Consider the following 15,543-nt stretch of genomic DNA (forward strand, 5'->3'; position numbering starts at 1 on the left):
AAGCCTTTTACAATTAATATCTAAGTGAACAGAAGCGCACCTGACCTCTAAATGGTAAAAGTTATATAGCTCCTTTATCCAAAGCGCTGTACAATTGATGCTTCACATTCACCCATTCACACACACACTCACACACACACACACACTCACACGACGATTGGCTAACATGCAAGGCACCAACGAGCTCGTCAGGAGCATAGGTGTCTTGCTCTTGCTTTGACACATCCCAGGCGGGGGATCGAACCACCAACCGACTGCCAGAAGACTGTCTGTAATGTACAAGGTTGAGCCAAGCCTGAGCCAATGTCGCCCCATTGCTCTTCAATTGTTGATAACAATGGCTCTTTTAAACTATAGCAAGCAGCCCGCATGCAACCTTGTACATTACAGAATAAATATAGTTGGCAAATGAAAGCATATTTAACATTTCCCAACTATATTTATTCTGTGATCTAAAAAAAAATCTAAATTAAGATTGCCCAGCAATCATTTTACACGATTGTGGAATACAGAGTAAAATAAAAAAATAAAAAAATAATTACTCAAATTTGTCTCAGGAAAAGTTGTTGAATAACAGCTTTCTTTATTTCAATGCTTACCACAGAGGCTTTGGCATAATATGTGCATAACAAATGTATACATTTAGCCTCTTGGATGATGTGGCTGTTCTCTCAGACCTGCATATACATGTCTGTAAACAAGTCATGAAAGTTTTTCACCATGATGTAAATATTTTGGACTGTATGGACCAATAAGACGTCATAAGACTTGTCGTTTGTTGAATAACAGAAATACTGCACAGTACTCCTCCAAACACTGTAAAAAATGTGTAGAACAAACATTGCATTATCACAAGAATGCTGTGACCATGTGACTGACATTCGATGTCACACGACGCAATGCATATATTTTAGTATAGATGACATTTCATCCCAGGCAGAAAGATAAAGAAAATCCTTTTAGAGTTGAATTAATACTGAACATCTGTGTTGCATTCCCCAAAGAGGCATGGTTTCACAGTTGGCAGGTTTTCCTGTGTAAATTGTGGACACCAGAGCTTGTTCTCGTCTGAACCCGACTGAACTGATCAAGGACTCTGCAGTAACAGGACAGGCTTAAAACCGCCCTTGAGCATGGGTGATTTAAACACAAAACTGGTGATTAAAAGCACAGAATAAAAGCAAATAGCAAATAGTGCAAACCTGTCATGCTCTTCAGTCGCAGGTATCTGACCCCCTTAGTCACATTCACATTCCTGGAAGGACTGTCGCTGTCATAGTTGGACAGGACGGCAAGGGCGTACTCGTTGTCATAGAGGGCATGGCCTCGGATGATGCGCAGATTGTCCAGGGGGATGGTCTCCACCATATTGAGGGCAATCAGCACATAGCCCCCCACCTCCTGGATGTTCTGTAGGGCAATGAGAGGCCATTTTGTTCCCATCACATCATTACATTTTAATCATCAGACCATTTATTAATTGAATAATACATGGAACCCCATGGGTGTAACAGTCTCCCTCGGAAAAGTCAGGCAAGGTCAAATCAAATATTACTGAGATATAACCATGATTTAAACCAATACTGTATAACGTACTGTATCATTTCAATCTTGGATGCTTTTGGCCGAGACTGCAGTAACAGTTAAACCAACAGCCTGTTTGTAAACAGTATTACTCCATGCACAAACCGTTACTTACGAATAATATTGCATCAATATTGTGTCATTAATGAATTGTTTCTGTATGTTGTAACCGTTTACAAGCAATACGGAACACGCTGTATTGTGAATAGTCACAGCTATAGGAGGTTGTAGCACTCACATTGCGTCATGTTTAACAACACCTCCATAGCTATTACTGCCTCCATGACACAGCACGGCCACGCATGCTGTATTCTTTACATGTTTCATATTCTGGCGTCCTTTCAGGTGCTGAATTCCAGAATTCAGAGATAGGCACATTATCTTATCTATCATTGACACTGGCTGTGAAAAATCCTCTGGCAATGCTGCAGGTGTGTTCATGAGCAATGAAGCAGTGGCCCAGACCAATCTGACTGGTCAGAGAATGAGACTGACACACTGGTGTTATAATAAGACTGATGCACTGGTGTTACCTTGAGGAAGGACAGGTCATGGTGAGGCGCAGTGTAGGTGATTTCCAAGTTCTCCAGAACCACTGTGCAGTTGCTGTAGACTTTCACAAGGTTCCTGTAGTGGTCGTCTCGTGACTCCAGGAGTGTCAGCCGATTGTTGATTCCTTGGCACACTGTTAGAGGAAGAGGAAAGTTATGAATGTGGGCCTCGTAGCCTCCAAGGTAGTTTCGTCTGCCTGTATGATCAGGGAGAGGAACAGAGGAATTGAGCTGTCAAGGACTGTGAGCCCTACAGCCTTAATTTTGGAGGTATGCACTTGTACTGTAAGAGTTTTTAATAGATATGGCCTGATGTCATTTTTGTAATGTGGGGCATTGTAGGATAAAGGCTCCCAAAGGACGGGGAGCCGTTGGTCTTTCAGTTGGTCTGGCAATAATGTTACAGAATGACCTGCCATGGAGGTCACTTAGTTTTATTGCTAAAAATGTCATTTCTCCTCAGTATTTGTTAGAAACAAAGTGATCAAATTTTAACATGGTGTATTTCTGATAAGCGTATCACTCCACACTCCAGAACCATAAATGAACACCATATGGACAAGACCCAGCAATGTTTACTGATTAGAATGTAAAACTGGAAACTACCTATGCTTGGTGCTGGATGAATACAACCTTGCTGTGGGCAAAGCACAATGAGTCCACTTTCATTAAACTGCAATCAGGTTGTCTTTGTGACATAGATGAATGATTATGTAGACTGTAACGTAAAATGTCATTGACATATCACTACATTATGCCTTCATGGGCATTAGGCTAGGAATGGGTAAATACACACAATGTTCACTTGCTGATAAAAACTCACTCACATGTAGATACACACACACACACACACACATATATATTCTGCACACAATTCTTAACACAGGTCGTTTCATACATTTAATTAATCCGTACTGACTCTACATACATGCATATTTTGTACATACTCAAATTCACATACTAACTTGTACACAAATTATTTTCCTTTATTTTCTGGAACTTTCTTATATTGTGGAAGTACCTATATGTACTTATTATTTTATTGAACTTTTTTTGTATTGTACTCTTGCCTGCACTTTTTATACCCAAATAAAAAATCCAATCACATTCTATGCAACATAGTTTTGCAGGTTTTCTGCTTTCCCTATTTATGCCACAGACTGATAATATGGCTTCCCACACCATTAATACAGGTAGGTTTCGGTTTAAGAATCTTTACTGAAAGTGAAATGATGTAGTGATGGTTAGGAGCTTCACTGGAACTCTTTTGGCATACGAAGGGGAAAATGTGTCCATCAGGAGAACAAAAAGTGCCATTCCTGCCATTCACCAAGAAAGGGAAGGAAAACACTTAGCAAACAAGTCCCTTCAGGCCTTTTGAAAACTGCAGTCAAACCTGCCCCTAGTTTTTGTGGTTAAGATCATCAACAACCTGCAATCAGTGCTTCGGACATTACTGAAGAAACACGATACTATACTTGATACTTAAGCAGATCAGCATATCTTGAGCAGATTTTAGAATTTGGCAAGCGTAATCACCAGTGTACGCACTTGAAATATTTGGTCACACTTGCATAGCACAACAGCAAAGTCACACAAGACAAAGCTCAAGGGATTGCGCAACCCCAAGATAAGCCGACACAAAACGTGAGGGCATTTAAGGAGCGGAATAACAGCCAATCCCTAGGGACGCAGAGCGACCTCCTGCAGTACTGCCAGCAGGCCTGACGGCTTCTGAGCGATAGAGATCAGAATGTTCCGTCGAGCAGAAAGTCAGAGGTGCCTGCGAACACCTTTGCATTGCTGGAGGCTGCATGGTGAACCCCCGCACAGATTAGTGGGCAGATTAAAGAAAGACGCTTTCTCAATTGCTCCATTTCAGCAGTTTATCTTTGCTGTCATATTGGTTCTTTGTGACACCCATCACACTATCACGTCCAGTTGTCAGAAGTCACAGTGCTACTCCACGTAACAAAGAACTTCCTTCTTGTAAACAAGTTGTGCAGTGCAGCTGGGAAGTTTATCAGGGCACATTCCTGAGCATGTCTGCTCCTGCAGAGAATGCTAAAAAGTAATCATATTTGGGCATTTAGGTCTCAGCACCAAACACCGGACACCTCAAACATTTCTTAAAAAAATTTTTTTTACTGACTGTATAAATTATAAAACGGATCATTTCCCCAACATACTTGTTAGGGGTATATTTCATGTCTTTGGTGTTTGTGAACAGCGAAACAACCCTTATGTGACAGTATTCAGAATACTATGCCGTGTTACTGCAACTACAGCGCAATTTTGCTCCTTGTTCCCAAATAACAAGTCACACTCATTGCTATATTTTCTACACATACGTATTATTACCCCGTTTACCCTGTGCTGTAAAGTATCACTACTATGCAATTGCCATTCAGTTCAATTCCATGAGAAATTATTTCAATTATAATTCAGTTCACAAATAGTTCAATTTCTATCATATTACAAATGACCAGGTTATGTAGCAAAATCTTGAAAATAAATAGCAAGGAATATATTAAATGTTAAGGACTTCACTTCAATGAAGAAAGGACAAATGCTCATTTAAAAGGATATGCCACTATACCATATCAAGAGAGCTGAGGGCGGTCAGACAAATTCTAACAACGCAGCCAAACCAACATAGTCGACCACAATCCACAGATTGGAGACACAAAGCAAAAGACATCAAAATAAGTCTTCCCAGGCAATAATTGGTCTCCTTCTTATACATATGCCTGTAATTGATCTTTCCAACCATTTATATGTGTGCCACTTTGGATAGGCTTAAAGATGCCATTGCAATGAGAAAATATTTCACACACCCACTGCATTCTCCATGGGAAGAGAGAAATATGTGTGAGGGGTCAGGGACAGTTTACGCTGTGTTGAGTGCTCTTAGATTTCACAAGGTGCAGGAATTTAAACAGAGCCGTATCACCTGTCCCAGCCGGCCATTCTCTCTGGAGGATAAGACGTTTGTAAAGTCGCTTTCAGCAAGTGGCCCAAGGCATGTTCCCTGTGCTCTGATTCAGAATACATTATCCTACATGAGAAGTTCATTATGAGAAGAGATTGCAAAAATATATATTTTATTTAAATAAAAAAAGAAAACATGTTTTGATGTACACTTGGCCACATTATTTACATGATATGGTCTGGCACAGTACAGCAAAAAATATATAATATACATACACTGAGCACTTTATTAGGTAGACCTATACAATGAAATAATGAATGAAATAATGAAAACATTTAATCAGCCAATCATGTGGCAGCAACTAAATGCATACAAGCATGTAGACATGGTCAAGAGGTTCAGCAGTTTTTCAGACCAAATGTCAGATTGGGGAAGAAATGTGATTTAAGTCACTTTAACCGTGGAATGATTGTTGGTGACAGACAAGGTGGTTTGAGAGTCTCAGAAACTGCTGATCTCTCCTCTCTGCAAACACAACAGAGTTTGCAGAGATTGGTGCGAAAAACAAAAACATCCAGTGAGCAGCAGTTCTGCATGCAAAAATGCCTTTTTAATGAGAAAGGTCAGAGGAGAAGGTCCAGGCTGGTCAAAGCTGACAGGAAGGCGGCAGTAATGCAAATAGCCAGACATTGCAACAGTGGTATACAGAAAAGCATCTCTGAACACACAACGTGTCAAACCTCTTAAGTGGATAGGCTACAGCAGCAGAAGACCAATAAGCCTAAAAAGTCTAATAAATACCCAATGAGTGATTAATATTCATATATTAACTATAAATATATATATAAATAAATTATGCATACCAATTTGACCCTCATAATTCAGAAGGTCAAATGGAAATTAATAGCTTTACATTTTAGTTGCTTAGGACCATCTTCCCAGAGGAGTACACTGTGTTCCATATGGAAGAGTGTGATGAGCATTGTCTAACTACAAAGCCATTACATCACAATCATTTAGCAGATGTTCATATCCAGAGTGACTTACAGGAGAAAAAAAAGAGAAACATAAGTACATTCACCCGGCTATAATGAGACTTTGCGAACAACATTCCCTGGAAATGGGTAGATGCTACATGAATGCTATGAATTAACTGTGGAAGAGACCGTTTTTACAACAGATCGAAGGAATCATTGTCCCATGCCTGCGTTCCAAGTTTGCATTCAGACTTACAGTAGCTTGATGTGCTTTATGTAACTACAATGTGCCAAATCTTTCAATTTACGCATCTTCATACAAGGCCTACTAATATGTATTGTATAGGATATGCGTTTATGACATGAATGCCCCTCTAAACTATGCATTTTTGATTTGGTTCAAGGAAAAGAAAATTGCCCTTCACCACATAGAAATTCTTTATGTTCTATAGACAACACAATGTAAGTGTTAAACGTGTTTAAATCATGACTTCTCTTTGCTGTTGCACCCTACAGACTCAATGACCAGGCGATGAAGTATGCGGTTTTCTTTGTTCAATTCAGAAGGACATACAGCAATATCACTTAAAACAAACACAGAGCAAATCATGAGTCACGTATTTAATGACTCTTGTTAAATAAAACTACATTTACACTTTATGTAGCTGGAGCTCCAGTGGTCACAACAACAGGATCACCAATACTTTTGAGAATGTGCCATGATTAACAGAATGACTTGGACTACAGAATCGGGGATTATGCGTCACTGTACAGATGAGGTATCGATGAAGACTAATCATTTTCCCCTTGTGGAAACAAAACCGATTTCCCTAGAAAATGTATGCAATCAAGGAATGCTATAGGAATGCTACAACCAAGCAGCACTGTCAGCTCTGAAAGTGATGGTTCAGTGAATCTAAGATGGGTGCAGCCAACTCCCAGCCAATCGCCATTGTGTGTTCAAAACTAACAGTCTTTGAAATTAATCTGCATGGTCCAGCAACCCAGCACCTGCACACCACAAAAACAGCAGTTGGTCAGACACTCAATATTCTGTTGTAATTGCAGCAGGAAGGTGAAGATGAAAGAATGTTACAGATCGCACACAGATAAGAGACCAAACAATGATAAGGACCAAACAAATCCTTACCTATAAAATAGATATATAATAACCATTTTCTACATTATATCAACATTATGCAGCCTGGTAATAGACCAGGAATAAACTGGCAATAGCAAGATTTTAAGATCATAGAGGCTGTGCCATCACTGGTGCTGACACAGATTAATAAACCTGTTTGAGATGACAATTCATTCATTTCACCAACTTGGTGACGCAGGTAACATAGAAAGTTTTCATTGCACAATTGTGACTAGTTTCATTATACTGGGTGGATACTGCTGAGAAGTTGTTCATTTCCTGTTAAGTTCACTTGTGTTAGCTCTGGAATAGTACAATAGAACTGGCCAAAAACTCAACCTGCTCTTGAAAAGCTATGACAGCTCTGCATCTGGAGACATCAGAGTAAGCCAGGAGAGGCTAATAACAGCAGCTCTAGTCCCTGCCTTTTAATTAGAAGACCCACGGTGGGTTATCATTTCACATTACATCACCCTAATGTGACTTCATTCTGATTTGGCCAACACTGGAGGGAAAAAAAGGAATAATTTGTGATTACACTTCACGAGACATGCAGTAAATACATGGTCAGCCAAGTTTCAACATGCAGTTTGAAGCTGTACTGATGAATACAACAATGACAAACACTGGTTGAAAATCTGACTAAAATTCCAACAGGTTCTCCAGACGTGACAACACCTCCATTTCCAAAGCACAGTTTAAGCCATTTGAGGTTTATCTTAAAACAGGGCAAAGTCATAGCAGCAAGAACTGTATGGGAAGCAATCAAAAACAAATATTTACACTGACATTAAACAAATACTTTGACAAGTCCCTGTTTGAAGAGAGGTCTATTTCAAAGGGGGTTCTTGGTTAAATAAAGAAAATGTAAAAAAATAAAAAAGGAACAAAAAATAAAAAAATGATCAAACTGAGATGTCGGCCATTGGCAGGTAGGCTGCCGGGTCAATCAGAATAATTTTGTCAGAAATATTTCCCATAACAAGGCAAACTGGAGCAATTTGTTTCTTCCACTTGCTCAGATCTTTACAGAAGGATTTGTTGGTTCTCTGTAATGAGGCACTCTTCTACTAATGTTGTTGCAGTGGGTTTGGGTTTAACAGAAATGAGCAGACATAAATAAAAGAAAAGATTAAACCATCTTGTTAAATTTTTGTCAAAATTATGCTTAAATGACACATTATGCAATTTATGCATTCTCAATTTTGTGTCTATTCAAAATTCTTGAATAAGACATGAAGCAGTGTACTTTTATAATGGCATATGCAGTGGAGAAGGTCAATGGGATTTTCAGGCGGCAGTTGACTCAGGTGAACAGCATCGGCGGATGTTAAAGGCTCAAACCACCTTTCTCATTTTCACATGATGCTGCAGCTTCAGCTATGGCTGGAAGCAGGATGTAGGCAGGGAGTGGCTGAGTAGGCTTGGCTCTGCTAGTCATAATGTGTTACGAAATCATCGGAGTGGCAGAGCTATTACTGTGATGAACAGAACATGCCACAGGAAATGCAGGTAGTGCAGTCAGTAGTCATTCATCTTCTGTTGTGGCTCCAGGTGCTAAAAACACTGCCCAAAGCACTTTTGGCCATTAATAATTTAATTTACTGTAGATGAGTGGATACACGCTGGCAGTAACTTTCTTTATAGAGCACTGAAATACAGCAGAAGTCAAATTATATACAGCTTCCAAAGCAAAGTCCACCCTTTTCTGTTTTTCTAAGCCCTAATTGTATGTATTGAATATGTTGTATAGCTCTCCAGTTCAAAGGACTCATATTGTACACTTTTCTAGTGTTGTATTTTAGGTCCTGATATCCATAAGTATATATTGTTTTAAGCACCAAAAAAAAAAACTCTATCCAATTCTAAATGTCCATTCCGCAGTGCCTCCCATGAGCTTTACCAGGAACAGGCTGTTTTTGTGACTGTGTCTTTAAGGCTCATTGATATCAATGAACTGTTGTTCTGATTGGCTGGCGAGCTCCAGTGAACCGAATGGTGTCTGTACCAAGTGCCTGGATTTGTTCTGGCTAAACGGTGGGTTGTGCTGAAGCAAAGTAGAGTATTGTTGTGATGTCAAACGGCTTGTCCAAATGGCTTGTTTAAATGCACATTTAATTCAAACAGATAGCACATTCAACTCAAAATATGGGAACTTTAAGGAATCTTGTTGGATATGAGCAAATAAGTGCTCTTCATCACATGGAATTAAGTCAACAGTTTTCTTTTTACCCATTATTTAAATTTCCTAACCATCGTAAGAACCCAATCTCTGCATAACTAATTAAAACAACAGCTAAAGGTATGACTTCCCTTACTGTTGAACTGTACTCAGACTCAGTGATCACGCCCTAATGCGTGTGCTTTTCTTTGTTCAAGAAAAGACCATACTTCAACACATACAGTACTACATATGCATTTTCCTACACACACATTTTTAGGTGTTAAAATACCACGTTAACAGCAGATGTTTAAATTATGCTTACTAAATAAACAAATCAATGCCTTCTAAGTATGCAATGTTGTATTGTGTTTGGGTCTTTTTTTGCTATTTCCTGTTGTATGCTGAAAGAACCACAAGCCTCAATTGTTCATAACTTTAAACCCCACTGTATCCTCTGTGGTTTCGGAGGATAATGGGAAACATTGACACTAATGTCTTTGGTAAGATTAATAGAAAAAAACTTAGCCCAGGGACTCGAGTATTGATTTTGCAATATGAGTAATCTTTTTCAGAAGGTGTGGTACCAGAGGAAAAAAAATGTTATAATTCTTCCACACAACCCCTCCTAACAAAAAGAACAAACTGTCCATTATATACATGTACTGTGGACACAGAATTTGGCAATAATAGTTTTGAAGACACTATTACAGATGCTTAGCTAGATTGCTTCAGCACATTGGACCCAGTCAATTCTGACAAAGACCAAAGGAGTTATGATAGTGGCATTTGTTTCTGGACATTACAATCATTACATTACATTACAATCACTTGACAGACACAGTTAACCTGAGTGATGTAGAGTAGTGGAGAACATCACTGTTACTTTCAGGAGTACATAAATGTGGTATCACAAAGGCAATCCAAACCTGAGCTCCAAATACATAGTTGTACTGAATATAATAATATATAAAGTACAACTGTATATAATACAGGTACAGAGATCTGTTATATGTCATATCTAATTAAACAATTTCAGGAGTAGCCGGTTCAGAACACATAATGCAAATAATTGTTGCAACAATTAATGACACTTCTTACATACAAAGGAGTTAGGCAGAAACAACAAAATAGATGGCACATTGACAAGGCCAAGACCAAAAATCATAGTACAGTGAGGACAGGCAATGCGAGCCTCTGTTGATATGACAGTCCTGACACAAAAACATACAGGCAAAACTTTATACCTTCAAAAGAGTAACCTGCCAACAACCCACTAGCCACACAGTATGTCTGAAGGCGTAGCTCACAGAACACAGAACACAAATGTAAAAAACGGCATGCTTGCTCTACGTCTTTGAAGCTTGGTTTGGACACATTGATTAATTTGCTCTTTTTTTTGCCATCGGTGCTTATGCTGTGATATGCCTCCAATGCAGCTGAAGTTAGCGGCCTGATTCCTTTCAGTAATATTTCACTGAACAGAAATGACCAAGGAAGACTGCTTCCTCCTCAGGCACTACCTGCAATGCAATTACGCTTGCACCAGAGGGTACTAATGGCATAATTGGAAAATACATCATGATTACAGAGGCACAGCTGTGTTAATTGATATTCTTGCTTTTTTTTTTGTTCAATTACCTACCAGAAAACCTCATGCGAGTCAAAGTGATTTCCATCCTTAATTACATATCAATAAACCATTTTCCATTATTAAACCAGGCCTTGGATATTCCATTGAAATATGAATCCCACGGAACATTTAAATGGTGCTTTTTTTTTTCCAAGGTCAGGTTTACAGTCACAACTTGCTCTGTACAATGAGGGAGGTAGCCCAAAATGAAGGACATGCAGTTATGCAGAATATAGATGTAAAATGTATTTCCCCAAATAAAAGGTTGTCATGCTGGATAATCTACCTAAGACCAAGCTCCTAAGCAGAGACAACAAGATTTTCTGCCAAGATTTCCTAGTACTTCATTGAATTCATTGTGCCAGTCATCTTTCAACAAAAAATATTATTATCATTATCATTATCCAAGTTGTTTATTATATGCAGCCTTTTTTTCTCAGATTTTTATTAAGGATGCCAATAATTCTGGAGCCCACTCTATGTGTTTTTACAAACAGCTATGTTCCACCATTCAAGCAAGCAGCACAGTAGCGTGACTTAAGTATAGTAGCCTGCACCTACAGTATAATCACTGAAAAAGACAATATAAGCACAAGACGTAGAGAGACATCTAGTCCCACCTCCCAATTCCCATAGAGATCCAATCAAATGCAAAGAGTTTGAGCTTTGCTTGTAGGACAACCTGAAAATAAGATATCTAGACTCTGATGATGTTGACAGGTCACAGACATCAAGAAGTCATGGCATGCAAAGGATATGCAACAAAATACTAAACTTTTTTTTTTTTTTTTTTTTTTTTTTACATAACATTGCGGTGTCCCAATGGGGGAACAATGTATAAACGCTGCTGTTATTTCTACATTGTGAAACCAAAATGTATAAAAATGCCCTTTATTAAAATCTGACGACGTGCACTGCAACCACGTGATTTCTTTATTACAAATCTCAAATTGTGGAGTACAGAGGCACATAAATAAATGATGGGTCTATGTCCCAAACGTTATGGAGGACACTGTATGACATATTAGCCTGTGCAGTGTCTTGAAAAGACAATATTAATCTCAAAGGCATCTGAAATTATAATCAGAAGGGAAAACTCAAGAATTTCCTCAGTAGTTCCTGTGAGGGGGACAACCACACAGGAAGTACTGATCCCAACAAAAAAGCAACTGAATACCAGGAACGAGGGGCTGGAGTACAGCCCAAAACTGCCTGAGCTTTATATAGATTAACTACAAGACAAAGAAAAACAGACTGAAGAAAAGTGAAAGATCATGAGGCTTCCCAAGAAGAACAGGGAAAAAAGAATCTGTATAGTAAGTGCAGTGGGTCCCTTTTTACATACAAATGACACTGCGGCCTACTCATCGCATTACAAACTAAAGCAGTACTCATACAACAATCTATAGTCCATTGCTGTAGCTGGTGATGAACGCTCCCAGGTCTTACAGTTTCAGGATTTTTATTGTTCATACAATGAGTACACAGCTTTACACAACAGAAACGACCCTGTGAGGCCCTGAGAAAAGTGTTCTGACAGTGCAGGCCCAGACTAATGAGGTGTGGAGGCAAGGAGAAGAAGCGGGGTGCAGGTTTGAAATGGCGAATGCAGAACTGAGCCCTGTATTATGTCAGAATGCTTACTGTTGATGGGGTTCTTTGCAATTTGTGATCATCTGTGTGCTATTTGCAGAAATAACCTGAGGTAGCAGGTCTATTACTGACACCCGTTTGACAACAGAGCCAGCATAAAATCCAGAACTGTTCTGGTCAATACTGCAAGTTTTGGAACAGTTCATGTTTAAAGTGAAGGCTCAGGACATAGACCAAATAAAGGCAAAAATAGGCAAGTGTTTATTCTTCTTAAAGAGACTATTCCTCAAATGGCCTCTGATATATTCCAGATGCTCCTAGCCACCGTCTGTCTTACGAAAACCAATCGTTTTCACAGCGGCACAGCCCTTTCATCATCACTTCTGAATTCTGTGATGACGCTGAATTAATGCCGTTTGCAGGAATTCCCTGAGCCTAGTGTGTGTGATGACCACGGAGAGGATGCAATTCTGCTATAGTGTGTATCGGTGTGGATTAATACAGATATACAGATATCCAAAGTGCCTTTCATGGCTTTCAGAGAAGTTTGATCGGCTACTGCAACGGTTCATCCCTTTTAACAGCCTTGCTATTTATGTATTATTTTGGGGGAGGCAACTAAAATCAATGGTCTATTCATTGCTCCAACTGAGGATGTTCTGTGTCATCGATAAAGAAACATGTATGGAAGCCAAGAACTAAATATAAAGGTCAATTACTACTAGCTGTGGTGATAAACATATTCATCTTTGCGTAGGGGAACAAAGAAATGAAACTCTTACAAAAATATTTCCAATCCAATGTTTGTCAAAGCATTTAACTGACACGTACCTATCTACAATCCCTGCTTTTATTCCATCTTTTCCCATATCGGTTGTGTATTTCTTACAACTAAAAGATAGCACAAATCTAGTCAAGATGGCAACATTCATTTTAAAACAAGGACAAAAGTCCTAATCCTGTTATTGTCATTAACTGTAATGTCACACAACCCATCTTTGTAGTAAACCGCATTAGACTCATTTTCCTTCATACTAACTTCATGGACAATAAAGCTTTGTGAAATTAAATACTGTAAGTACTGCATCATTTCTGAGAGACCTCTGTAACCAGAGTCTGGTATGATGCACTAGGATGCAGCGATGCTCTGTGGACTAGTATGGTCGTATGTGTCTAGTTTATAGTGCTTTTAACTGTCCCAGACCCCAAGATTTATCTTATTCAACTGGACATTGAATTAGTCATATTAAATCATAATATATCATGGCATATCATGCTATATCAGACTCCTATGCCTCTATTAATATGCATTCTATGAGTATGCACCACAGTGTGGTGTAAGACCTAAGGGCCATGTTGCAAACCACAATGATCTCACAGCGAAACCCAAAACTACCAAGACCACTGAACACAATCTGGCCACATTCCCCCTCCTATAGACTTGGTCCCCAAAACTGAAACATCAAACTAGAACTGGGCAGCCAGAGAGATACCTAGTCCTTCTAGGACATATGCCAGGTGCTGCCATATGACCCATTTAACGGAAACAGGCAGCAGGGGGAAGGCATCAGCATTTGAGTCTGACCAGCGCAACAGGATCTGACAGCCTTGCAAATGCCACTGCATAAATAGCGTCAAAAGCACTTGTGAGCATCCAAGGTGGTATCACCCCACTCTTAGCAGTCATGCACTGCTCTAATCTACCATATGTGCAGATTTATGGGAAAAGAGCAATGATCCAGGTCCGAGGCAGGATGCTGTTAAACTTCCCTTAGCAAACACACAGGACTTTCCCCAGCCTTTGAAGAGCACGGCAGCTCTGGGACTACAAGGCGCAGCGCAAGACAGTGCAGCATTGTACTTCTCTTCCAAAACGTATGAATCAAGAGCAGATCCCAAAACGCTCCACTGTCCACGCACATGGACGGCATCAGAGATGGCTCAATAGCCCAACATCCTGTCATATGTTGTCAATATTAGTAACATATATAATATATGATATTATAACTACTACAAATAAAAAATAATTTGGTAACTGGATAGTCTTTGTCTCTGTACAATTTTTTGTGGGTCTTTTTTTAACCAAGCACTAATGATAGTAGGCTAAACATCTGATCAATACTAATTAAATGTTTATCAAATTTGGACTGTACTACTATGAAACTTTAGAATATTTGCCAATCATGCAGACCCTGAATGCTTGGGATCACATTTCATCCTCTGAACAAACAAGATCAGAGAGATGACTGCTGAAATGACAATCGCTCCATGTTCCTGCTGGCGATGGTAGGATGTTTTGCTTTTATATGATTGCAGATTACTGAACTGCACACCTTAGTGTCAGTTTACTAGAATGGGTGCAGACAAGCTAATGTAAACATACAAGTAGTAGCCAAGTTTGGCTCACATTGCATATTATAATAAGACCATATGGTAACTGTGATTGGAGACCCTGCTGAAAGCTGGGATTTGAAACAGCTGGTAACTGGTATTTCGAGCTGGTCATAGCTGGATTTTACACCAGGGGAGTATTATTTTTTTTGATTCTTTAAATCATTAAATGTAATCCAATGATGGTTATTCTAACATAAGAGAAATTAAGTGAAAATAAATCAGCTTTGCAATTGATCTTTACTTACATTGACATCCTTGTTAATTATGCAAAGCAACTATAAATAGGCTTAAGATAACTATTGGCAGGATTTTTACCTGCCATATATGACCACCATCGATTTGGAAATGTGTATACCATAATTTTGAGGAACATTATAAAAATAGGTTTCTGTATGATATAAAGCAATACTCAATGAGCTCGTATAATAACTCCAATTTAGAATTGCTGTGAGCTGTCACTTATCATAACAATCTGTCAGTAGTATCCATCACAATGCCATATGAGCTAGTATAGAATTCCTACAGATGAACACAGCTGGATCTAATGAATAAGTCTGCCTCTGTTCAAATTAAACTT

The 15,543-nt window shown here is 39.0% G+C and overlaps 1 protein-coding gene across 2 annotated transcripts in view; it reads right to left on the bottom strand.

The window, feature by feature from the left end:
- Positions 1 to 15,543, bottom strand: part of egfra (epidermal growth factor receptor a (erythroblastic leukemia viral (v-erb-b) oncogene homolog, avian)) — a 70,165-nt gene that overhangs the window by 23,180 nt on the left and 31,442 nt on the right. For both annotated transcript variants that reach the window (XM_061253576.1, XM_061253575.1), the window contains exons 2-3: positions 2,118 to 2,269; positions 1,203 to 1,410 (exon numbers count right to left, since the gene is read on the bottom strand). In XM_061253576.1, coding sequence (XP_061109560.1) covers positions 1,203 to 1,410; positions 2,118 to 2,269 — 360 coding nt within the window. The remainder of the gene's footprint in view (positions 1 to 1,202; positions 1,411 to 2,117; positions 2,270 to 15,543) is intronic.

The sequence above is a fragment of the Conger conger genome, chromosome 9 (genome assembly GCF_963514075.1).
Source record: "Conger conger chromosome 9, fConCon1.1, whole genome shotgun sequence".
Classification (NCBI taxonomy): Eukaryota; Metazoa; Chordata; class Actinopteri; order Anguilliformes; family Congridae; genus Conger; species Conger conger.